The 25,387-nt window shown below is 48.9% G+C and overlaps 1 protein-coding gene across 3 annotated transcripts; it reads left to right on the top strand.

The window, feature by feature from the left end:
• The first annotated feature begins 2,839 nt into the window (after positions 1-2,839).
• On the top strand, positions 2,840-25,210 carry SCNN1A (sodium channel epithelial 1 subunit alpha). Of its 3 annotated transcripts, none has more exons than XM_090272694.1 (13): positions 2,840-2,916; positions 4,193-4,553; positions 13,599-13,866; positions 14,690-14,883; positions 18,511-18,614; positions 19,011-19,174; positions 19,644-19,742; positions 20,031-20,148; positions 22,755-22,833; positions 22,929-22,986; positions 23,137-23,192; positions 23,351-23,426; positions 23,772-25,210. In XM_090272694.1, the coding sequence occupies exons 2-13, from the start codon at positions 4,198-4,200 to the stop codon at positions 24,150-24,152; spliced, it is 1,953 nt and encodes a 650-aa protein (XP_090128820.1). In that variant the 5' UTR covers positions 2,840-2,916; positions 4,193-4,197; the 3' UTR covers positions 24,153-25,210. The 3 variants fall into 3 exon arrangements, with proteins under 3 accessions (XP_090128820.1, XP_090128821.1, XP_090128818.1); XM_090272695.1 differs by lacking the exon at positions 2,840-2,916 and adding an exon at positions 3,480-3,544; XM_090272692.1 differs by lacking the exon at positions 2,840-2,916 and adding an exon at positions 3,551-4,038.
• Positions 25,211-25,387: the final 177 nt, after the last annotated feature.

Genomic DNA, 25,387 nt, shown 5'->3' with positions numbered 1-25,387 from the left:
GAAATGGAAAAGGTGAGTAAAATTGAGATAAATTAATAAACCGCAAATTAATAGGTTGCCAGAGAAAATTAGGATGTTTGAAGCATTGGGGATGCTTTCTCATATATGTCACTCTCTGTCAACGATGAGCCTTGGGTCTTACCTCAGATGCTAATTCTTTTTTTTTTGCACAGTGGGTCAGCAAGTAGTGGCAGCTACACAGTGGGGCCATCAAGATGAATATGCCTGGTGTCTATCTTCAGAGAACTCATAACATGTCCCAGGCATACATGGATATACAAATACACACATGCACATACCAGGATAATAATAGCATACAGATGTAAGTGCTGCCATAGCATCCTAAGCAAGGCTTTGTCTGGAGGAGTGGTGGAGAAAGTGATTACTTCTATTGTCTCCTGTTTCCCAGAGAGCAAGAAGCAGAAAGACCCTTTGAACTCACAACCCTCATCCTTCTGCAGACCCTCTTGTTTCACTCCTCTCCCTGTAGCCTGTGCACATTTTGTGGCCACTCCACAGGGTTAGAAGATGGATGGTGTTGGGAGGGGGAAGGCAGCCTGGCAGGGAAGGAAGGGCCGGAGCTTTGAGAGAGGCTGGGGGAGCTTCCAGGACAAAGTCTGCAAGGCCCTGGGTCCCCCACACAAGAGTCTGATTCTCTGGAAGTTAGGGGAGCAACGCTGGACTTGGAAAAGGAATGCTCAATTCTCAGCATGGCCCCACTGGCAACTCCTGGGTGACTGCGGGCAAGTCACTTTGCTTCTCTGGGCTTTTCAGTTCCCTCGTGTGTTAAGTAAGGGCCTAGATGCAGAGTCAGTTGGAAAGGACTTTTGCCACATTCTGGGCTGCCTTTTCCACCCCCTTTTGCCATTTTGTTTTTCAGAAAGGTAAAGTGCTGTTTTCAGACACATACAGAATTTAAAGGCAAAAATGGAATTAATAGAATAGCCCATAATAGCTCATTTATAAAAAATATATATGTATTATTAAAATAAATGTAAGTCTATACAAGCAAGCACACAAGAAGATAGAGATGGATACACAAATTACAGTGGCTCCCCTTGGGCTGAGGGGTGGGAAAGGAATGGGACAAAGAAACGCTTTTGTTCTGTATACTTCTGTATTGTTGGAAAATTGTACTGCCACAAAAAATGTATTTGGGTATTATTTCTGCACTTCAAAAGATAATATTTAAAATGGAGCTATGACAAAAGTGAAGGTTTCAGATTTCTGTTTTTCTCACAACAAGCTTGCTCTGGCCAATCCCAGATCCAGACCAGACGGCTGCGTCCCTAAGCACATGCTGCCACCCTGTTCCCTGGCAGGCGGCTACAGGGACACCACACTCCCAGCTCAGCCCAGGCCAGGCCCTTGGCATTCTTCATCTAAAGCCTTTGAGATGAAATTGATTTGCTTGTGCTGCTTTAAGCCAGCAGCAGGGTTTTAGGCACCAGGTAGCAAATGAAAAACACAAGGAGGAGTCTCTCAGAACCTGAGATCAAACAGTCAGGGCACTGCTCTCCCATTTGTAGGTGGGATCGTCCCTAGTTTAAGGACCTCGATCAAGGGAGAATGGAGTCTCTAGGGGTGTCTGGGTCCCATGGGAAGGTGGGGACAGTATAGAGAGCCTTCAACAGAGCCAGGGAGATAATCCAGAACCAGACTGAGGATGAATTCCTGGACTCTGTGAACCTTCCTGGCTTTCAAAACCACGTCCACAGGGAGCCCTGATTCCCCCCGAATCTGTGGCTGGTCTGTCTCAGGAAGTAAGTGGCAAAAGCCCTAAGTAGACAACCCCAGAGAAGAATAATTCTGATTCTGTTTTCACTTGCCAGCTATTTTGTTTTGTGTCTTCATAAAACTGGCTTATCTCTGTGGAGGGTCAGTTTATTCATCTGGAAAATGAAGAAAAAGCCAGCCTTTTCCTTCCTAGCTGTGTGTCCCCAGCAGATATCAGAGGAAGCAACGAGACTGGGTTTGGCCTGGTTGACAGTAGCTCTCACTTTAAGAGGTCACAAGAGGATGTTTAGACAGAAAGCAACCAGGTTGTACCCTGAGCCTGGAGTTCCCTTTCCTCTTCTTTGCCTGCTAAAGTCTTTGTTGTTCCTCACAAGAGCCAACTGAGACGCCACCTTCTCCAGGAAGTCTTCCTGAGTCTCTCCGGGTTAGTGTATCTCCCTCCTCCCCAGGCTCACTGAGCACTGGGCTTTTATCTCTGCCATTAGAATCCTTGTCTTACTCTATTGCAGGCCTGTCTTCTTCCATCAGCCTATATCAAGTGCCTACACTGAGCTCCTCTGAGGAGGCCACTCTGGGCTGCCTGCTGAGGGTCCACAAGTGGCCAACCTCTCTCTGTCACAAGTGGCCTAGGCTGTATGAATCAGTGTCCTTTGTTTGGACCCTCTTTCGGGGCCTGATTCTCAGACCCTTCCCTCTCTGCTTGCTCACTGCTTGGTACTTCACTCTTTATGCTGGATTATGTTTGGCGAAGAGACTTTGGAGGCAAAGCCCCTACCAACGACCTTTTTCTTCCTTCTAGGACTGGTGTAGACTTGGCTCTGCCTACCCTCTTCCTCCCAGACACCCAGTGCAGTCCACAGCCATCCCTGCCCCCTCAGTGCCTGCTGTCCCTGGGCTCCCGGTCTGTGCCTAAGTGCCCCTGCCCATCCCCTGCCTGCCTCTCAGTGCCCACATTCCTGCAACCCCGTGACCACAACAGGGGACATTACACCACATTCCTGGCCTGGCAGCCAATGGTGTAAAAAAGAACAGAATGTCCCAGGGCCCCGCCTAGCCCCCAGCTTCACCTGGGCCCCTCCCTGGCCTGGACAAGGTAGGGGGTGATGATGACGTGTCAGGAAGGAAGAGGATGAACCAGGAGGGAGAGACAGAGTGGTGCTTCGCGCTGAGAGCCAGGAGGTACTCTCACGAAAACCCTCCCTGCGACCTGGGGGGTGAGGCTGACCTGTGGGTTCCCTTGCCCCTGCCCTTCCAGGGAGGGGACCTAGCTCCTCCTGGATGCCCACTTGGGGCTCCCTCCCCTTGCTCTCCTTTGGGGCTGGCTCCCTCCTCTTCACCTTCCCTCCATTCTCTCCTCCATTCACCCTCCCAGGCCTTCAGTTTGTCCTCCATCCTTCTCCCTTTTTCTACCTTTCCTGTTCTCCTGGTCTCCCCACCTTAGTCTCACTCGTCCTGGCTCGTCCTTTTTCCTTTTTTGCCCTCCTGGCTTTGTACTCAGGATCCTTCTCCCTGGTCAAGATCTCTGACCCTCACCCGCTATTCTGTTTCCCAGTCTCCTTGCCCGTCAGCCTCCTATCACTCCCCAGGCCCTGACTCTTCTTCGGGCCTCCTGCCAGCCTCTGCGCTCCCAGCACTGCTGGGTCACCTGCCCTCAGGAGCCCTCCTCCCTTCGGAGAACTCTCAGCTCAGACTCCTCCCTGACCCTCCCCCTCCCCTGCTCACCTTTAATTGAGATGCTAATGAGGCTTCTGTTGCTTCCACCCCTGGCCGGCAGGCAGGCTCCCTGGCCAGCCTCTGCACCTGTCAGGTGAGGGGGAGGAGAGGCTCAGCTGCCAGATTCAACTGGAAAGGAACCAGTCCCAGTCCAGCCACAACCTGGGAGTAGGGAGCAGGTGGCAGCCAGGACTCCTGGAACCCTGTCATCCCTGGGACTGAGGGAGTCAGGACACAGCCCAGGACCAGGGCCTGAGACTGGAGAACACAGCCCAGACTGAGAAGAGAAAGGTGGGGAGGAAGAGGAAGAGAGACAGGATCAGAGTCTGGCACACAGAGGAGCCAGTCAAGGAAGAAGAGTGTTGAGAAAGAGATCCAATAGAAGCAGAGAGAGAGAGAGAGAGAGAGAGAGAGAGCACTAAGACACAGAGATATCAAGGACAAGACTGACGACTAAGCAGAGGCTGATGGCTGTGGAGATGAAAAGGGAGGTGCTGGGACTGAAACCAAAAGGTGACCTTATCAGAGAAGCAGACGAGAGGCCACTCCAGGGAAGCCCAGCTCCAGCTCTGGCCCTGACTCCAGCAGGTCAGCTGGCTCCTGGGCAGGTGGAGGGAGGGAGGAGTGGGAGAAAGTGGGCTCAGGGTGGGATGTGCGCATGGCCTGGAGACGCGCTTGAGGGCACTTGGAGCCCAGAGCTCGGCCCTGACCCTGACCCCTCACCCTCCACAACCCACCCAAGGGCCCATGAAGGGAGACAAGAGTGAGGAGCCAGGGCCGGGCCCTGAACTCGAGGGCCCCCAGCAGTCCACGGAGGAGGAGGAGGCCCTGATCGAGTTCCACCGCTCCTATCGAGACCTCTTCCAGTTCTTCTGCAACAACACCACCATCCACGGGGCCATCCGCCTGGTGTGCTCCCAGCACAACCGCATGAAGACTGCCTTCTGGGCCGTGCTCTGGCTCTGCACCTTCGGCATGATGTACTGGCAGTTTGGCCTACTGTTTGAAGAGTACTTTAGCTACCCCGTCAGCCTCAACATCAACCTCAACTCTGACAAGCTTGTCTTCCCTGCTGTGACCGTCTGTACCCTCAACCCCTACAGGTCAGTCGGGCCCTCTGCCACTTCCTGGTGCCTGGAAGGGGGGTGCAGAGGGTATGAGTGTGCCCACGGGGCAGGCAGACCCTCAGACCCAGGAGTAGAAGGCAATACGGTCCCCAGGCAGACCTCCTTTTGGCACCATTGGGAGTTGCCCCATCGAAGGGCTCGGGGCTCAGTCCAGTGGAGTCTTCCTAGTGACCATGGCTTATCCAGAGTGTGATTGTTAGACCAACAGTTCCTTCTTCCTCTCTTCCTCCTGCAAGGGGGAGGGGATGCTGATGAGGTCAACTGGTCATTTCTGGAAGGGCAGGGTGGAGTTCATCCCCAGCCTTACCCTGGAGTGAGAGGAGAGCAAAGAACAGGGCCTCCTCCTGCTCCAGGGAAGAACCTATCCCAGGTGCTGTGGCAGTGAGTGGTAGGAGCTGGCAGGGCCAGACCCTGCTGTGTCAGTCTGGGGTTAGCAGGGGAGTTTGTTTTAGAGAAAGCAAAATGAGGAGCGGTGGCAAAGCCATGGGGAACCTTGAGGCGGGGGGTGGAGGGTTATGGAGCCAGAAGGAGAATGGAACAGGATAGCTGTTCCTCTGTTCCCTTGTCCCGCTGGTCCCCTGAAGACCCAGGTGAAAATGAGGAGGTGATCCTTGCTGGGCTGCACCGTTTACCTGCCCAGGACCCTGACTTTTAAGGGCTTAGGTGTGTCCTGAAGTTTTCGGTTTCATCAGTGCTCTGCCAATTTCTGGTCGGTAAGCCAGAGGGGGTGGTAAACTACGGAGAAGAAAGGAGGGTGGGGCTGGGTGTTTGTTATGTACCTCGTATTTGTGGTCACTCAGTCATGCAACACTGCGGGGGCCCATGCTGCAAGCCAGACACAGTGCTAGGCACCTTGCAGGTGGGCTTATTAATAATTCCCACAATCTTCCCTGAAGGCCAGGTAATTTGCCACGTACTGGGAAGAAAAAATAAGGTGGAAGAATGAGGCATATAAAGAAATGCATGCAGCACACTGTTAATTATAATAAAAAATTGTGTGAGGTACAGGCTCTGTCTTCAAGGAGTGTAAGATGTATGAGTGCGTGCGTTTGTGGTTGTGTGTGTGTGTGAGCAAACACACTGGGTATGCGTGCAGTGGAGGATTGGGATTGGTCACATATTGGGGTGAAGGTCCCCTTTATGTTCTGTTGTTTCCAAAGATGTGTCTTGGGCTTATAAAGGTTGGGATGTCCTGTCCTGTAGAGAAGAAACTGCCAGGCCGTTTCACTGATCAGCCTCCATGTAGTGTCCGGGGTAAGCTGCTTTGTGCACCAGACCGCTGAGTGCCCTATAGGTCTCTCCTTTAATCCTCCCAACAGTCCTCCAAGGTAGGCCTATTAATATCCTGTTTTACACTTGAGGAAACTGAGGCAAAAAGAGACAAGTCACAAGGTCACCGAGATAGAGACTGAGCTGTGACTTACCTTCTGTTTGCCTGATCACAGACCTCTGCCTCTTCTTAATACCCAAGATGTGGGATGCAGAATAAATGAAGTCTCCTCTGAGGTGTTTACATCTCATTTCCCTGGTTCTCTTATTCCTCCCTTTGGCCTCCATTCTCTTTCCTGGGTGGCCCCTGGCTTTGCTCTTCTTCTTCCTGACTCCGTGTAGCTCTCCTGCCCTAATCTTTCCCTCATTTTCCCCACCCTTCGTCCCCTCTTGCCTTGGTGGAGAGGAGGGACAGGGAGCTGCCCTGAGCCAGTAGGGAAGGAAGGGCTGGCAGGCAGGAAGGACAACAGACAGGCTCGTAGATGATCAAAAAATATTGTGGTTGAAAGATGTGGGTGAGAAAAAGAGAGGGCAGGGGTGAATCTGTTGAGGCCTGTGCATTTTCTAAGGTCCTGCTGGGTGCAGGCCCTGGACAGTCCAGGAAAAAGCCGCGGAGAATGGAAACCAGAGCCTCTGACTCCAGGTGCCTGAAGGTTAGGAGACAGGAGTCCACACAGAAAGAATCCTTTGCGCATGATGGGCTGCCGTGGAGCTTAGTGGAGAGTGCACTCAGGAAGGAAGGGGAGGCAGGGAAAGCTCCTTAGTGCAGGGGAAGGCTATTGAACACCTACTATGCGCTCGACCCTGCACTGGGTGCTTTATAAGCACTAACTCATTTAATCCTGACAAGTCCATGGAGTGGACTTTATTAGTTCCAATTTGCAGGTGAGGAAATGGAGGCGAAATAATTGAGCAAGTTTACACAGCAAATAAAACAATAGCAACAGCAACAACAACAGCTAAAACTTATGTAGCACTTAATGTGTGCCAGACAAATTCTACATTAATTCGATTACTTAATCCTCACAACAGACCTCTGAAGTAGGTACCAGTTTACTCCCATTTTATAGATGAGGAAACTGAGACCCAGAGTGGCTAAGTTACTTGCCCAAGTTCACACAGGTAGCAGGTGGTGAACTTGGGATTCAAAAACAACCCCCCACCCCCAGAAGTCAGTGCCTCCCAGGTTAGCAGCTGAGTAACAAACCAAGTGTGTTTGATTTCCAAGCTCTTTCTCCCATTGGACTTTAAGGTGGGGCCTGGCAGAGACATCCAATGTTGGCGGGGGGTGGGGTGGGGGTGGGGTGGGGGGGCGCTGGTGAGAGTCCCTGGGGAGGAGAAGTGGTAACAGGAGAGGATACTTGTCAGGAGTACAGGAGGGAGGGGTCCGGGCTGTTGGTTTCTATTCAAGGAGAGAGGCAGGGGTGGGTGGATAGATTAGTGCAGCCTGGTGGGTAGTGACCCAGGTGTGAATCATGCTGGTGGCGGGTGCAGGAGGTAGAGGTGATATGAATGACTTCTACAGGGGAAGTAGGGAGGAGGTGGGAATCAGTGGACAAGATAACTGGAATGAAGCAAAGTCAGACCAGGGATGCCCACTTACTGGCAGATGAGCAGGGCCCCAGAGGGGGCGGAAGGAGAAGGAGGTGCGGGGTTCTGGGCTGCGTTGTAACTTCAGGAAATGGGATAAAGGCTAAGGACCTTCCACACTAAGCAAGGGAGTTCTAAGAATGCAATATGAAGAAGGGTCAGCCACTGGGGTCCCTTTCTTTCTGGCCAACAGAGGGCTTTGTTCACCCAAGAGAGCACCAGTCATAGTCACACCTACAGAAAACAGAGCCCAAGAATATAACTTTCCACCCAATTCTGGGAAGGATTTAGGCTTGACTTATGCAAGAACTTGAGGTTCTTAACAACAATGGAGGTCATGGTCATGGAATCTTCCTTCCCAGACGTGGCAGAGCAGGAGGCATAGCAGTAGGAATGGGGTGAGGAGAGGGGCAATTCCCCGAAGAGAGGAGCTGCAGGAAGGGAGGGAAGGGATCTGAGCTAGGTCTTCCCGCAGATAACCCTGCATTTTCTGCAGGGTCTGGAAACCAGGCTTTGAGGGGGCAGGCCTAACAGGGACAGGAAACCCAGACCCTTAGAGCTGACTCCTCTCACTGTCCCCACAGTGATGGACTCCTTTTAGGATCAGGAACCTCACTAGCTTCGGGGAAGCTGCTGTTAGGAAGTTCTCCCTTTGTTAAAGCTGCAACTGACCTCAGCATGTCTGCCCTCTGATCCTGGTTCTGCCTCTTGGAAGCCACCCTAAAGACCTCTCCTCCTTTTTTACCCCATGGCCCTCCGTTCAGGTGCACCCAGGATAGCAATAACTATGACAGCCTGCAAAGTCCACTATGACATTCTGAGCCTCCTAACAAGCTTGTTAGATAAGGAGGGAAATATCACCCAGAGTCAGATATGAAAATGGAGACTCTGAGAGCATGAAGGCTTTGCAATGATCACCCAGCTATTCAGTGGAGGGGTCAGGATTAGAATCTGGTCTTAGTCACCGCTTTTGTTAAGACCAGAGCCTCACAGTAGATGAGTGGCAGGCCGTGCTCCTGCATCTCCTTAGCTTTTTCTTCTCCAATTGTGGTAGTAATAACAGTAATGAGGATAAAAACAATAGCAGCGATTGTACAGTACCTACTCTGCCAGGGGTTTTTCACAGTACTTTTTACATATTAACTCATTTTATCCTCATGCCAACCTGATGCAGCCGGTACTGTTAAAGCTCCCATTTTATAGATGGTGAAACAGAGGCACAGAGGACAAGTAGCTTCTCCAAGTTTAACAAGTGGCAAGTCTATGAGCCAGAAATGATGACTGGAACATAGTTCCTATGTCGCTTCCCTGGATAAAATGGTTTCTAGAGCTCTCACCACCCTGGCTGTCCATCCTTTGAATAATAATTTGTTTATGAACACCTATTGCTCTTAAAATGTCACAGCCAGGGCTGACTTCCACATGTGACCTGAGAGCTCACAACCAACTCTAGAGGGGCTGACTGTCCCTAGTGGGGGGCTCACAGGTGAGGAGTTGCTGGCAGGGTACCTGCCTGTGAACTCAGTGTGGGGCAGGTTGAGTTTATTTAGGTGGCCATTGTGGAGGGAGCGTGTCTCCCAACATGGGAGACAGGCTGGAGGTGCTGAGATGTGGAGGAGAATGGAGCTGGAGGAGGGGCCAAAGAAAGGGAAGTCAAGACTTCTAGGTGGTCCCTGGAGGAAGGAGGGAGTGGGCTAAGTCCCCATACGCACACTGGCAGGGGAGGAAGCTGATGAGTTTCCGGTGCCCAGCTCTGTTGAGTACTTCCAGAATGCTGGCTGAGCATGCTCACCTAGGGGCCTCCTGGTGGGAAGGGTTGTGGGATGAGGGTTTGGGCAAATCCCGAGGCTGCCTGGTGAGCATGGGCTCCTCTGTGAGAGGAGGCCATCCAGCGAAAGGGGGAGGGAGGAAGGAGGAGGAGACACAGACAGAGCACAGGGTATCAGTCCCTAAATCTCCCAGTGTCCCTGACCCTGCCAGTCCGTCCTGAGCAGAGAGAGAAAGGGGAGGGGAGGTGGCCAGCTTGGCAAAAAATTTTGCTGCCTAATCTCAAGTGTTTCAGAGCCCAGAGGCAGAGTAGTGAAAAGAGTTGGGGCTGTGGAGTCAAAAAAGCCTGGGTTCACATCTTGTTTCCTGTATTTCCTAGCTGAGTGACCTTGGAGGAAGTTGCCTAGTTGATGGGCCTCAGTTCCCTCAACAATAAAATGGAGATAGTAATGCCTGCCTGATAGAATTGTGCAAGGGTTTACCCCCACCCCCCTCAAATGTAGGGCTGCCTGCCAGAGCAGATGAGAGTGAGGATAGTGACCATGACCTAGGTAGGATGTCAAGGTTAGAGAGGCTGGACTGTCTTACTGAAGCCCTCTTGTCAGCATTCTACCCTCTCAGCCCTGGTCTTCTCTTGCCAGGGTCCTGCTGCTTGTAGGACATGATCTGATGTAATGAATGGTTTTTAGTGGGCAGTTTTTTAGCTCTAGATGTCAACTGAAAGAGAGGGAGGGGTTTCTTTATTGAAGGGGTGATGTGGGAATACTTCTTTTTGCCTCATGGCAGAAAAAGGGGAGAGAAGTAAGACATTGGGGAGCGATGGCATTCTGTATGGAGAGCCTCTTCTGGGAGCCTTGTGGGAGTCACAGGTGGGAGTCAAGGGGGTGATCACCAAAGGCCTCTCTGGAAGAAGTAGGAGGGAGCTGAATATGAGGAGGGCCACTGAAGGGAGAGCCTGGCACAGAGGCAGCCTGGGGCTCAACAGAGAAGAGAGATGCAGCTAGAGAAGTGACAGACACTTGGAGTTGGTGATGAGAATGAGGGAAGTGTAGGAGGCAGAAGGGGCACAGAGGGACTTGAGACAGCTTGGGATGGGGTGCGGGGGAGTGGAAAGAGAGGCCCAGCCAGAGATGTGGTGGCTCATGTTGTGGAGATAACCCCAGCCAAGCTGGGGCACCCAAATTCTTACAATGTGCTTATGAGAAAGACACTTAAGTTTCATGGGCTTCGGGGTCCTGTCGGTGTCCTCCTGATATTTGATGGCCTCTTCGCTTTGTGTCACTGACTGTTTTTCATTTAACCCTCTGAAAGCTTCATGTGTAGGCAGATCTAGGGTTAGGCCCATTTTACAGATGAGGAAATAGATAGGATTCAGAAAGTTTACTTACCAACATCAAATAGCTAGAAAGTGTGTGACTGGAACACCAGGACCCACATCCAGCCGACTAACTCTGGTGTTCTTTCTGGGACACCTTGCCAGTTTCCTAAAATAGCCGGAGCTAGCAGGGACACAGTGGAGGGCAGTGTGATGGTTAGAGTGCTTTCTGACCCACTTCCTGATTGCATGGCCTTGAACAAGTCACCTGCCTCTGGTTTTTTACCTGTTAGTGGGAATGACAATAATATTAGCTAAGAATGGCTAATAGTATGCTGAATTACACTGAAGATTAAATTAAATAATGTCCATTCTAATACCACAGTGTCTGGCTATAGTAAGTGCTCAATAAATACTAGCTATTACAGCCATTCTTTTAATTACCAGTAACAGACAAATCTCTCAGAATATTAACACACACACCTTTGATGTGAGCTACATTTTCTCCTGTGAGAGGATCAGGGGCAGCTGGAGCTGTTGCTTGAGGCCCAGCCAACTAGACTGTTATGAGGGAGAGAGAAATGGAGCCAAGCGAGGATATGGACCAGACAGTGTTGATGTAGTGGCACATTAGGATCCCCTGGGGCTCTTGTAAAAATAAAACAAAACACAACAAAGCAAACAAAAAACTTGTTTGGGTTCCACCCCTTCCCACTAAACTGAATCTCTGGCAAGTGGATCCCTGCCCTGGTATTTGACTTTCTCTTTGAGGTATAATTTACATATAATAACATGCACAAATCTTAAGTGCTCATTGAGGTTCGACAATCAAGATATTGAACATTTCCATGACCTCGTGTCCCTTTGCAGTCATTCTTTTCCCTCTCCACATTCATTTTCTGACTTTTATCAGCATCAGCTAGTTTGACCTGTTCTTAGACTTCATATAAATGGAATAACAATATGAATTTTCTTGCTGTGTGTCTAGTGTATTTTGCTCAACTTAATGTGTCTGAAGTTTTCCCCCCTTTTTTTTTTTGCCTTTATCAAGCCCCCCCCTTTTTTTTTCTGAGTAGTATTGATGTACATTAGGGTTGTTTAAAGCATTTGGCTATTATAAATAAAATTGCCATGAACACTCATGTACAAGTCTTTCTGTTTTCATTGCTTGTGGGTAAATAGCTAGGAGTGGAATTGGGTAAAATATCTAAAAGTGAAATTGCTGGATTATAAGGTAGATACATGTAACTTTATAAGTAACTACCAAACAGTTCTCCAAAACAGCTGTATCATTTTAGATTCCCACCAGCAGCAATTCCAGTTGCTTCACATTCTCATCAACATTTAATGTCAATTTTTTAGTTTTAGCCTTTCTAATGCATGTTAAATTGTACCTTGTTATGGTTTTAATGTTCATTTCCCTGAGGACTAATTATGTTGAGCACATTTTCATGTGGTGTGACCATTTATATATTTTTTGGGGGGTTCATTTAAATATGATTTGTTTTTTTATTTATGAGTTTTTTCTATTTCAGGAGGAGTTCTTCCTTATTTATTCCAAAAAAATTTTGCCTACCCCAAGGTTATGAAGCTATATTCTAGGTTTTCTTTTTGATTCTTTATGGTTCTGAGTTTTTTGTTTAGGTCTATGATCCATCAGGACTTAATTTTTGTGTATGGGCTGAGGTAGAGGTAGAGGTTCATTTTTTTTTTTTCCAGTTCAATATACAAATTGTTCCAGTACTATCTGTTAACAAAAATTATTTTCCCGATTGAATTGGTGCTTTGGTAAAAAATCAGTTGATCATGTGAATTTATTTATGAACTTAATTCTGTCCCGTTGATCTATTGTCTATTCTTATATAAGCACTACACTGTTTCAATTACTGTGGTTTTATAGTAAGTCTTAAAGTCAGCTAGAGTAAGTACTCTAACTTTTCTTGTCTTTTCTAAAATTGTTTTGGCCATTCTAAATTCTTTCAATTTCTATATAAATCTTAGAACCAGTCTTTCAGTTTCTTTAAAAAATGCTGAAATTTTGATAGTAATCGTGTTGAATCTAAAGATCAATTTGGGAGACATCTTAACTCCACTGAGTTTTTGATCCATAAACATATATAACTCTCCATTTATTTTGGTCTTTGATTTTACTCAACAGGATTTTCAGTGTAGCGGTCTTGCACATCTGTCATTATATTTATTACTAGTTTTTGATGTTGCTTATGCTATTTAATATGGTGTTTTTGTGATTTCATTTCCCAAATTTTTTGTTGCTAGTATGTAGAAATAGAATTAATTTTTGCATTTTGTTGTTATATCCTGCAACCTTGTTTAATCTATTAATTAGTTCTAGGGTGTGTGCCCGTGTATAGGTGTGCATGTGTGTGCGTGTGTGTGTTTTGTTTTGGTAGGTTCTATCCCCAAAGCCCTGAACTCTGGACTTTCATGATAGAGATGGTAAGTGCGCCAGTATTGATAAGTAGGAATGTGATGATTTATATTAGACAATGTTTACTTTAACTTACGGAGTTTGGGCCCCACCCAAAACCATTAAAATGTATCCTGGTGAGGGGTGGGTAGTGTGCTGCACTGGTATTTTTTTTAAGTTCCACAGTAGAAGTGTAGTGAAGAACCTCCGATTTAGAAGGTGCAGGTGGCAGACAGGCCCAAAGGCCACGCTCCCCTGCGGAGATCAGGGTGGGGCGACCTGCGCGCAGGGTCGACCGCGGTCCGTGGGAGTGCATGCGCCTAGGTTAAGGCCACCCCCTCTCCCGTCTTGGGAAAGGGCACACAAGTTCCGGGTTCCCTTCTAGGCCAGGGCGAGTGGGAGGAGAGCGTCTCTCTGACAGGCGCCTCCTGCCTCTCCCTTTCGATAAACAGGCCACAGCACGCAATAAATGCCGTCACCGCCGGGGCTCACTGTCGCCTCCACTAACCTCCGCGGACACACCTGTCTCCCCCGCCCCACAACCCCTCCTGCCGCTGCAGTGTCAAACGAGAAAACTGAGGCCCATAGGGGCAGGCATTCATTCGCTCAAGGCTGTCCCCTGGGTCGACCCTTTGCCCACCCAACCTTTCAGGTACACGCAAATCAAAGGGGAGCTGGAGGAACTGGACCGCATCACAGAACAGACGCTCTACGACTTGTACAAATACAACTCCTTCAACACCCTCGTGACCCATCCCCGTGGCCGTCGCGATCTCCGGGAGACCTTGTTACATCCCCTGCAGCGCCTGCAAGACCCGGCCTCGCCCCCGGCGGCCCGCAGAGCCCGCAGCGTTGCCTCCAGTTTGCGGGACAACAACCCGCAAGTGAACTGGAAGGACTGGAAGATCGGCTTCAAGCTGGTAAGGCCCCGCCCCGGAGCCCCCGCCCCTAGTCCCCGCCCACTGGCCTGAGGGCACCGCCCCCCTGTCTTTCCGGGTCCGCCCATGTGCTGGACCCTTGCTCCTTTGCCTACTGGTGAGGTGGGAGCTCATCTACTTGCTGGCCAAATTAATTAATACATTTTCAAAAACAAGATGAAATAAGATCTCTCTGTGCAGCAGTTTGTGGGGTCTCTCCTCTTGGGGGCCTCAGTTGGGTGTTTAAGTGGCTGGAAGCCAAATCTGTGGAAAAGGACTCGTGGGAATCTCAACAGTGTGATGGGGAACCGGGGTTCTGCAGGCCTAAGACAGAGAATAAGGAGACAGTGAAGAGGGAGACTTAAACATTATTTTAATGAAAGAAGAGAGTAAGCAGAAGTGGGAGAGCAGCAGAGGGAAGAAAAGAAACCCCCTTAGTGAGAGTGGGGCCATACTACCAGGAGACCCGAGCTCTAGTCCTATCTCTGTTGCTGGAACAGACCTCTTGACCCCTCAGGCTTCCCATCAGTGACATGAGAAGATTGAGAAGAGCCCTTGCTCCGCCCCCGGCCACCTCCAGCAGAGACTGTGTAAATGATGGCTTCTGGTCTCCTCAGCCTCCCACTCCCTAATCCCATGCCCTCCTGGTCCACTCTCCTTTGGGCTTCTGCTTCTCTCTACCTCCTGTTCTTGTCAACTCCTGGCACCCCACCCCTGTCAATCAGTCCTCAGGACCCCAGACCACTCATTGCTTGATACTGACCCTGCCCTGCTGCCTGACCCCTTCTGTTGACCCTCTGGTGGACACTCTGGTCTCTGTTTCCAGTGTAACCAGAACAAATCGGACTGCTTCTACCAGACATACTCCTCAGGGGTGGACGCAGTGAGGGAGTGGTACCGCTTCCACTACATCAACATTCTGTCGCGACTGCCGAACACCTTTACATCCCTGGAGGAGGACAACAAGCTGGGCAACTTCATCTTCAGCTGCCGCTTCAACCAGGCCTCCTGCAGCCAGGCGTGAGTGTGTCCTGCCTGGCTTTGTGCTCCCCACCGTGTCTCCTTCCCAGAGCCAACCTGAGGCCCAGCATGAGTGACACCCAGGAAATGCTCATTGACTAAGTAAATGCCTGCCCAGATAAGGGGACGCATTGACCTCAGGTCCAGACCTCTACCCCATGGATCATTCTGTAGGACTCCTGCTGTTCCCTGCAGGGTTGGATCTGGGTCATGTGGCTGTGCTGGGAAGGTTGGGGTTGAGGTCCAGTTTTGAGAAACCAAGAACTGGAAGCATGGTTCCCTGCCTACCTAAGGCCTCTTTCTTACTATAATCAAACTCAAAAAGTGCCTGCAAGGTCATCTGGTTCCATCTTCCACTTTCTCAGATGAGGCGGGCAGTCGTGGGGTGGAAATAGCTTGGATTGAGTGACAGATTAAACTTGAATTCCTGCTCTGGCTCTGTTACTTTCTGGCGAGGTGACTCTGGGCGTTTCAGATCATTCTTCAGAGACTGTTTCTTTCTTTGTAAAATGGGTTGAAAATGAGATTTATTCAAGTTCATTCAACAAATATGTTTGACTGTCTAGGCTATGTGCCAGTCACTGGTCTAGGCATTTGGGATACATCAAAGAAAATATATATTATCCTTGCCCTTTTGGCACTTTTACTCAAGTGATGAAGATGGTGATAACACTCATCTCCAAGTGCATGATATGACAAATCCGAGGGCACTTTGTAAAATGCAGAGAATGAAGGGTCTTATTACTCTGTGCTCAAACAGGGGAAGTGACTTGTCCTAGGCCACCAGGCCAGCCCTAGCTTAAGGATTCTTCCTGCCAGGTTTTCTTTTTATTATGATTCCTGTTATAATGTCCTTGCAGAGAGGTCATGGCAGCTGCCAACTCTCTGAGGGCTGGAAGAGGCTACGAGTAAGGAAGGTTTCCTTCTATGGTCTCTGGCCCTTCCTTCTCCCCCCTGATTCTGCTCCTTGATATTCAGGTGCCATCTTCCTGCCTCTGCCTGGCTGAGGAAGGGAGTTGAGGCAGCCTGTGCACTCTACAGGGAGCCCTTCCCTCCCATGCTGATGCTGAATGGCAGCAGGGTCAAGTGTCATCTGCTTCTGCCTCCACCCCTCACCTGGTGCACACACTCTGCCCAGCACACAATTTTGATCCTGCCTCTATTCTTTGTGTTTTTTTAAGGACAGGAGCTATCAGCTGGGAAGTGAGACAGTAGCAACACCTGAACCTGGGTCAGCTCACACCTGTCACCTTTCCACTGATCCTTTCACTCTGCCTGCCCCATTTTCCTACCTCCCTATCAATGGACAGTCCATAATTCATCTCAGGCTTGATGCTTAGGTCACTTCCTTATCTCAGAGCCTCATTATTTCTCACCTGGGTTATTATTTCAAACATTGCCTCCTCCAATTTGTCTTTCTGCCTCAAAATTCTTCATTTTGTAAGCACAGGAAGCTTTGTATTTCACTGTTCTTACTTCAGTTCACTGTACTTAACTGTTCCAATTAGTACTGTTTAACATCCTTCAACATCTCTTGTGATCTTCAGAATCAAGTTGAATTTCTTTATCATATCTTTCCCACCCAACTCTTCTCCCCTATGTCCAACACCCTTTCCTTTCTCTCTATAATCTTCTCCTTAAAAACAAATTTATTGAGATATAATTTACATACCATAAAACTCATCCTTCTAATATATACCATTCATTGGTTTTTTATTTGTATACTTACAGAATTGTGCAACCATTACCACTAATTTTAGAACATTTTTCTCACTCCAGAAAGAAACCCTGTACCCATTGGCAGTCACTTCCTATTCCCTCCCTTCCTCCAAGTCCTGGGACTCACTAAGCTACTTTATGTCTCTATAGGTTTTCCTACTGTGGACATTTCATATAAATGTATCATATAATATGTGTTTTTTTGTATCTGGCTTCTTTCACTTAGCACAGTGTCTTCAAGGTTCATCCATGTTGCAGCATGTATCAGTACTTCATTCCTTTCTATGGCTGAATAATATTCCATTATATGGATATGCCACATTTTGTTTATTCTTCAGTTGATGGACTTTTGGGTCCTTTTTCTTTTTTAGCTATTGTGAATAATGCTGCTATGAATATTCCTGTGCAAGTTTTTGTACAGATATGGCTTTACTTCTAGGAGTGGAATTGCTGGTTCAAATGGTAATTCTATGTTTAACATTTTGAGGAACTACCAGGCTGTTTCCAGCTGGTTGTGCCATTTTTCATTCCCACCAGCAATGTATGAGGGTCCTAAAATTTTCACATTGTTCATTTGTTATTGTCTGTCTTTTTAACTTTAGCCATCTTAATGAATCCCTGTAATCTTAATAGTAAACTTACATAGCTCCTACTAAGTGCTCAGCACTGTTCTAAGTGTCATTTAATCCTCACAATACTCCTGTGAGGTAAGTAATATCAGTATCCCCATTTTACATGTAAGGAAAGTACAGTACAGAGAGATACAGTGACTTTGTTGGTCCCACAGCTAATACTTGTTAGAGGTAGGACTCAAACATGAGTGGTTTAGTTCTGGAGTCTGTGCTCTTTGCCATCATGTTTTAGGGCTTCTCATATATTCTTACAATGTGCTTAGTATGTATCTCTTTGTATCTGCTTTTGCAAATGTGTATATAATATAGTGTTTTATAGATCTCATTTTGCCTCTCGTTGTTGTTATTGGTTTTTCTTTTTTTACTAAGCTCTCTTTTTAAGATCCATCTATGTTGCTCCACCTGCTCTGTTACCTGCTGCATAGAGTCCCTAGTCTGCATCCATCACATGGTACTTGTCCTCTCTTCCACTGAGCAGGGCTCGCAGGCCCTTCAGGTTGGCCTCTCCTTACTTTCATAGTCTCCTCTTCTGTCCCTCCCTGAATCCAGCCTTTGCTCTGGAAATGTTGACTTTCTAGCATTTCCCAGAATGTGCACCAATATTTCTCACCTCTGCACCTTTGTTCTCCAAGACCAATGGAATATTCCAGTTCATCTAGTTCCAGTCTCCTTATTTTACTGATAAGGAGAGTAAGCTTAGAAAAAATGACTTTCTTAGAGCCTGCAGTAAGAACCCTACTCATTCCTGTCCTGGGATCTAATCTTCCTCCTCTCAGCTCCATGCTCACCACAGGTCTTACTCTCTCCTCGAAACCTGTTCTCCTCCATTTCATTCATTCATTGATTAACAGCTATTTACTGTCTCCTATATGCAAAAACTGTGCAGTTAACCCAGAGATGATACAGAGATGAATGGAAAGTGACCCCAGTCCTCAAGGAAATCAAAATCCAAATGGGGAAATGTGAGAAGCAAGGGACAATGCAAGAGTCATCAAAATGCAACGCAGTGGCACAAGAGAGGTCACAAAGCCAGTTAGGTCAGGTGGCCTGCTGGGAGGAACCTGGGCTAGAAGGTAGATGACCATGTTAGAGCCCTGAATTTGTCATCACTGTCTGTGCTCTAGCTTCCTCTTTTGTGATGTGGGGATGATGCTTTTGCAGGCTGTTGGTTAGCACATAGTAGGTGATCGAGAAAGAAAGGGTGCTGAACGTTCCTCTCTCCCTGACCCCTTACACTTTCCTCTGTGACCCTATTCTCTCTCTCACGCCTGAATAGGAATTACTCTCACTTCCACCACCCGATATATGGAAACTGCTATACTTTCAATGGCGAGAACAACTCCAACCTCTGGATGTCTTCTATGCCTGGGATCAACAATGGTGAGCAACTCCCCATACCCTCAGTCCCTGATGTCTGCCTCAGCCCTTCTTATTGCCCTGTCCACCCACATTTACCCACCTTGAGCTCACATCCTAGAGATGCTGTGCACCTCTGGGCCTCAGCATAACATGCCTGTCTCAGTCCGGGAAGGAGTCCTCACTGTTCTTTCTCCACTATGGGCACCGCACTGTTCTTTCAGGTGTGATAGGAATTCTGTCCCAGTCCTGCCAGCCTGCCTCCAGTATCCAGCTCAGGGGTTGCCACATCCATTTGTAGGTCTTCCTTCTTTGCTCTACTGGGAGCATTAGGAACTGGGCAAGGTGGGAGAGTGGGTTTCCATCTCCTAATGCTTTTCCAAGACCTTCTTTCCACTCTGCTCCCTCTGCATGCTCCAGGTCTGTCCCTCACTCTGCGCACAGAGCAGAATGACTTCATCCCGCTGCTGTCCACAGTGACGGGGGCCAGGGTGACAGTGCACGGGCAAGATGAGCCTCCTTTTATGGATGATGGTGGCTTTAACTTGCGGCCTGGGATAGAGACCTCCATCAGCATGAGGAAGGCAAGATGCTGCTTGGGAAGTCTGGGAGGGGATCCCTAGATTGGCGAGGGGCAAGAGAGAGGGCATGGGAGATGGACTTCACAGCCAGAGGGCTCAGGAAGGGGATCATGCAGGCTGGGCCTTGAGCATGTGGAGGTCTACAGGAGCAGAAATTAGGGGGGATGGGGGCTGGCGGAGGGGACATCAGGAAGTAGGGACCAGAGGAGTGGACCTTGGATGAGAGCTGAGAAGGGGTTTAGAACATGATTAGGGTTCCAGGGGATGCTCTGGGCCCAGTGTCCTAGAAAGTAGTGCTGAGATGGTCACTGGAGAACACCGAGGGCGTGTTTTGAAATGGGGAGGTGGACAGGAGAAGCTGGCAGGGTAGGAGATGCAACCTGAGACTGAGGGAAAACAGAATTCAGGAAGAGGCCTGGGCCACTTTGTCCAGCCTCTGAGCTCTGACTTCTTGGTGTGTGTGCATTCACAGGAAGCCCTGGACAGACTTGGGGGCAACTATGGTGACTGCACCAAAAATGGCAGCGACGTCCATGTCAAGAACCTTTATGGTTCTAAGTACACGCAGCAGGTGGGGCCAGTCTGTCTCTATGGCATCTTTCTCCCAGGTCTGCAATGTTGGTCAGTCAAAATTTGAGTGTGCGTGGATGCGTGTGTGTGTGTGTGTGTGTGTGTGTGAGAGAGAGAGAGAGAGAGAGAGAGAGAGAGAGAGAGAGAGAGAGAGAGAGAGGAACCAGTGGAAAAAGGGATGGAGGTGCAGCTCAGAGAATTGTTTGTCCTTCCCTTCCCTGCCTCTTCTGGGCTGTTTTGGGGGAGAACAAGCCTGACCCTCCTTCCCCTTCACTCTCCCCTCCTCCAGGTGTGCATTCACTCCTGCTTCCAGGAGAACATGGTCAAGGAGTGCGGCTGTGCCTACATCTTCTATCCACCGCCCAAGAATGTGGAGTACTGTGACTACAGGAAGCATGACTCCTGGGGTGAGAGTCCAGGAGGGAGCCCCTAGCCTGCCCTGTGGACCCAGACTTTCCCAGGAGCCCTCTCCTCTCGATGCCCTCTGTCTGTGGGGCTGATTCTGGCTCCCACTGGCCTTAATTCTCTCTGTCTCTGGTTTTCCAGTCCTTAGACTCACCTCTCTCAGTTTTCCCCTCTCTACCTCTGTTCTTCCCTCGCAGTTTCTCTCTTTCTGTTTCGACTTCTATGTGTTTGTAAAGGGATGGCCCCACTTAAAAATAACTTGCAACATAAGGAAGGAAGAGCACGTGAGGAAAATCTCCCTGTTCCGTACTGGGCCTGCTGAGGTTTTGGCGCACACTCTGGTCTCACTCCTCAAGGCCCTGGGTGAGGCGTGGGATAACTCACTGCACGCAAGGAGAAAATACTCAAAGCTAAATGTATCTCTGTCATTTCCTTACATCTTCCATTTTATGTATGTTTTATGTACATAATGTGTCAATTGAATAGTAGCCAGTATGTATTTTATAAACCAAACATATATATTGGAGGTGCTTATTTAAGAAGATTTTACCTACAGGAGGGCACAATCAAAAAAGTTTGGAGAGCCCTGAAGTCTCCTCCTTATCCTGGTCTAGGAGTAGGCAAATCCCTTTTCCTTTTCACTATAGCTGGGTTATTCAGCAGGGAAGCTTGTGTACTAGGAAGCTGAGAGAGAGAAAATCCTAAACAAGAAACTATGGAAAACAGAAGATTGGCTTTCCTGGGGCACATGCTGCTATGGGTCCCAGCGGACTAGTCCTCTGGAGTCTCTTTCTCCCGGTTCCCTGGGACCAGCTCTCCCCCAGTAGGTGGCTGGCTGGCCATTGCTGGAGGACAGAACCCTCCACACTTCTCAGGGGACAAGACAGGGGGCGCTGCAGACCCCAGAGTTTAGTGTCTGCCTCTGTCTCGCCTCTGCCCATGTTGATCTTTCTGCTTTCTTCCTTCCCTGGGTCTGCTCCACACAGCTCTCTCCCCTGCCTGTAATTTTGCAGTCTGTGGCCTCCCTTCCTGTTTCTCTGAACTAAAATATCGTAGTGCATCAGAGCTGGAGGGAACGCAGAGGCCTCCTGGGCTCACCTTCTCCTTTCTCAGATAAACAAGCTGACACCCAAAGGGGAGATGTCATGTCCCAGGAAGTCCAGACGTGACTCCCTGCCCACTGCTCCCCTCTGCCCCCAAACAATAATTTCTAAGTGGTGGTGAGTTTGAGGAACATCTCTGAGAGAAAAATAACAGTACTGATTGTTAAGAAGCTGTGAAGATGAGAGAGAGGAACTAGGCTAAAAACTCAGTCTGTTGTGTTTCCTAAGGGCTGCTCACTCCACAGAGCAAAGGGCCCAGCTGCTTCTCAGTCTTCCTAATTAAAGAGCTCCAGCCCTGGCTGACTGAGGAATTGGGGTCAGAAATGAAGGAGGACTCCCAGATTGGGTGACTAAAGGCAGCAGGAGTGACAAAGTAACCTTACTTAGAACTTGGCAAGTGGAGGAGCAAGTGAATTTATAGACCCCTTGTTCTTTTTTTTTTTTTTTTTTTTATTTAACAGCTTTATTGAATAATTCAACCCATTTAAAGTGAACAATTCAATTTTAGAATAGTTTTCGGTTTCAGTATAGTCATAGAGTTGTGCAACAATCGTTACAGCTGATTTTAGAATATTAAATCTAGAACACTTTATCACTCCAAAAAGAAACTTTGTATCCTTTAGCACTTTTCAAGCTCCCCATTCCCTGCACCCACAGTCTTCTTCTTCCTCTCCCACTCTCTCACCCTGCCCTGCACCACCCCACCTCACCCTCCCACCCGTGGCCAGGCACTAGTCTACTTTCTGTTTCTGTATTTGCCTATTCCTTACATTTCATATAGATGGAATCATATAACACAGGGTCCTTTGTAATTTTCAAGGTTTGTCCACTTTGTAGCATGTGTAAGAACTTCATTCCACTTCATGACTGAATAATGTGCCATTGAATGGATATATCACATTTGTTTATCCCTTCATCAGTTGATGGACATTTGGTGTTTTGTTTTTTTTTCCACTTTTTGACTATTGTGGCTATGAACATTTGTGTACAACTTTTTGTGTGAATATATGTTTTGAGGTCTCTTGGGTATATACCTAGCAGTGGAATTTCTGTGTCAGATCATAGCTCTATAGTTAAAATGTTGAGGAACTGCCAGGCTGTTTTCCAAAGTGGCCACACCATTTTACATTCTCAACAGCAATGTAGGAGGTGACAATTTCTCTACAGCAACATTTGCTATTGTCTTTTTAAAAAAATTATTGCCATCTTAGTGGTATCTTATTGTGGTTTAATTTTATTATTTTACACAATTATTCCCATTTTTCTTTTGACTTTTAAATTTTGGTCCAAATCCTACACATTTTTACACAGGTGTGTCCTTTCCCCTCCTCCCCAAGTTAGCTTAATTTCTTAAACACTTTTTGGTACAACCATTCAGTAGACATCACTGTAACCTAATTAATATTCTTGTGAAGGGGGTGCCCAGGGATCTTGAGAGAGCTCTTGGCTGTGGGGTAGAGAAGGTTGAGGTACTCTAGGAAAACGACACCTCTCTGCACCCACAGGCTATTGCTACTATAAGCTCCAGGATGCCTTCTCCTCCGATCGCCTGGGCTGTTTCACTAAGTGCCGGAAACCATGCAGGTGGGTGTCCCCTTCCCTGGAGCTCAGGTTCGGCAGCTGGCTGCTTGCCTGGGAAAGCCCCACTCTCATCACTGAGTGCTTTTCTCCATTCCCAGTGTGACCAGCTACCAGCTCTCTGCAAGTTACTCACGATGGCCCTCAGTGACATCCCAGGTAAAGTGGGGTAGGGGAAGGAAAGGGACAAGTGTGTGTGACACTGTGGTCTTCTCTGGTTATATGTGTGTGGGTGTGCTTGACCCCACTCAAACCCTGCAGTCCTGGAGAGTATGGGGTGACCACTTTGACACCCCACTTCTTTCCCAGGACTGGGTCTTCCGGATGCTATCCCTACAGAATAACTACACCATCAAAAATAAAAGGTCAGTACTACCCTGGTCTCAGACCCAGGAAAGGAATCCTTGGGAAGGAAAACAGATCTGGAAAGAAAATTGATACAGTTGATTGGAGGAGGGCATTTGTGAGTGTCCAAGAAGTTAACCCTCTGCCATTTCTTCCCATCCTCTCCTCCACTCCAAAGAAATGGAGTTGCCAAACTCAACATTTTCTTCAAGGAACTGAACTACAAAACCAATTCTGAGTCTCCCTCTGTCACGGTACGGCCTGCCTCAGTGAGCCTGTGATTTTCTGGGGGCTTAAGTGAGCAACTGTCAGGGAAAACAAGGAGGTGCCTCTGTTGGGCCAGAGTGCCTGGGCCTTGAAGGCAGGGGAACAAGGAAAGAGGTGAGGGGCGAAGTTGAGAGGGTTAGAAGAAGGGGAACTGGGTGGGGAGATGAAGTCTCCTGGGGTAGTGGGAGGGAAGGGTGTGCCAGATTGGGTGCGGCTTGGACAGAAGGGGCCCCGGGGGCCACTGAGAGGCTGAGAGGGGTGGCTGAGGACCTCAGGTAAGGAGCGATGGGGCTCCCCTGCCCCAGTGGTCAGTGTGCCTTTCTCTTTCCCAGATGGTCACCCTACTGTCCAACCTGGGCAGCCAGTGGAGCCTGTGGTTCGGCTCCTCAGTGCTGTCAGTGGTGGAGATGGCTGAGCTCATCTTTGACCTCATGGTCATTACATTCCTCATGCTGCTCCGGAGGTTCAGAAGCCGATACTGGTCTCCAGGCCGAGGGGGCAGAGGCGCCCAGGAGGTGGCCTCCACTCCAGCTTCCTCCCTCCCTTCCCGTTTCTGCACACATCCCTGCTCCCCCAGTTCATCCCTGCCAAGCTCTGACACCTCCCCGACTTTGACTGCCCCTCCACCTGCCTATGCCACCCTAGGCCCCTGCCCAGCTCCATCCAGCTTGGCAGGGGCCAGCAACTCTGCCTTCACTCTGGAGGGGCCCTGAGAGGGAGCCTGAGAGGCAAGGCAGCGTCAGCCCCCAAGGCAGCTTCCCTGGGTGGGCCGGGACCAGCTGTGGCAGGAATAAAGAGTGCTTTGGGCTTTGGGCTGGCTCTTAGAGCTGCCCCAGCAGCCTTTGGTGTGGGGGAGGGAAGCACAATGGGTTAGGGGCTGTAGCAATGTCTGGAGACCAGGGGCCAAGAAAGCTGCCCAGAATTGCCCTGGCTCCTGCCCGGTACCCCTTGCCCTGCCTCTGGAATGCTCTGATTTCCTCACCCAAGTGCAGATAAATCTCTTTTCCCTTGGATCAGCCAAACCTGGCTTGGAGCTTTGACAAAGAACTTTCCTAGGGAACAACTGATGACCAGAAAAAACATAAACAAGGCCACACAAAGGCACGCCGAGGTTTCCTACCCAAAGATGACTGAAGCCAGCCCTTGACTGTCCTGTCCACACACTGCTTTCCAGCGACACTGATGTTTGCATATCTTCTTGAACTTAGGTAGGGAACCCCACCCCAAAACCCCCTTCATTTGTTCTTGAGTAGTTCTCCTTCCCAGACTCCCCAGGGCAGGGGCTGGAGCAGGCCAAGGTAGTAAAGGCTTGGCTGTTCCCAGTCGGCCCCAACTCTTCCAGCCTCATTGACACCATGCCCCACAGAACCACATCCTAGTACCTCTGCCCTGTGTCCTTCATACCTCTGCATGTTTGCGCAAACTATTTCATAAACTTAGAAGTTGTCCCCACCATTGGCTGGAGAACTCCTATGCATCCCTCAGAACCCTACTCAGACACCACTATTTCTGTGGAGGCTTCTGCCCCATCTTGTCTTCCCCAGAACTGATCACTCCCCTCTCGCCTGGACTCCCATGGCACACTATAACATCTGTTGGAGGGCTGATTTTGCATTTTACTTTCTTGTTCATTTGTGTCTGTCTCCCTGACTAGACTGTGAGCTCCTTGTGGTCAGGGACTGTTGTTCATTTATGTAACCTCAGGGTCTAGCCCAGTGTCCCACTTGGAGCAAGTAGGCAGGTAGTCAATAAATATTTGTTGCATAAAGAATGTCTGGAGAGCTGGATGGGGTGTCCTGAAGGGAGTAGGGAGTGGATATGAGTACCTGGGTCTCTGTTTAAGCTCCCAGCAGGTACTGCGGTGGGGGTGGGGGAGGGGGAGACAGACTCCTATACTCCTTGGCTTCACAATGGAAATGTCCAGTCCTCAGGGACCTTAAGAGAGACA

Source organism: Furipterus horrens, unplaced genomic scaffold, assembly GCF_987537825.1.
Source record: "Furipterus horrens unplaced genomic scaffold, mFurHor1.1.pri manual_scaffold_4, whole genome shotgun sequence".
Lineage (NCBI taxonomy): Eukaryota > Metazoa > Chordata > Mammalia > Chiroptera > Furipteridae > Furipterus > Furipterus horrens.
The sequence above is the reverse complement of the archived record's forward strand: the minus strand, read 5'-3'. Positions and strand labels throughout refer to the sequence as shown.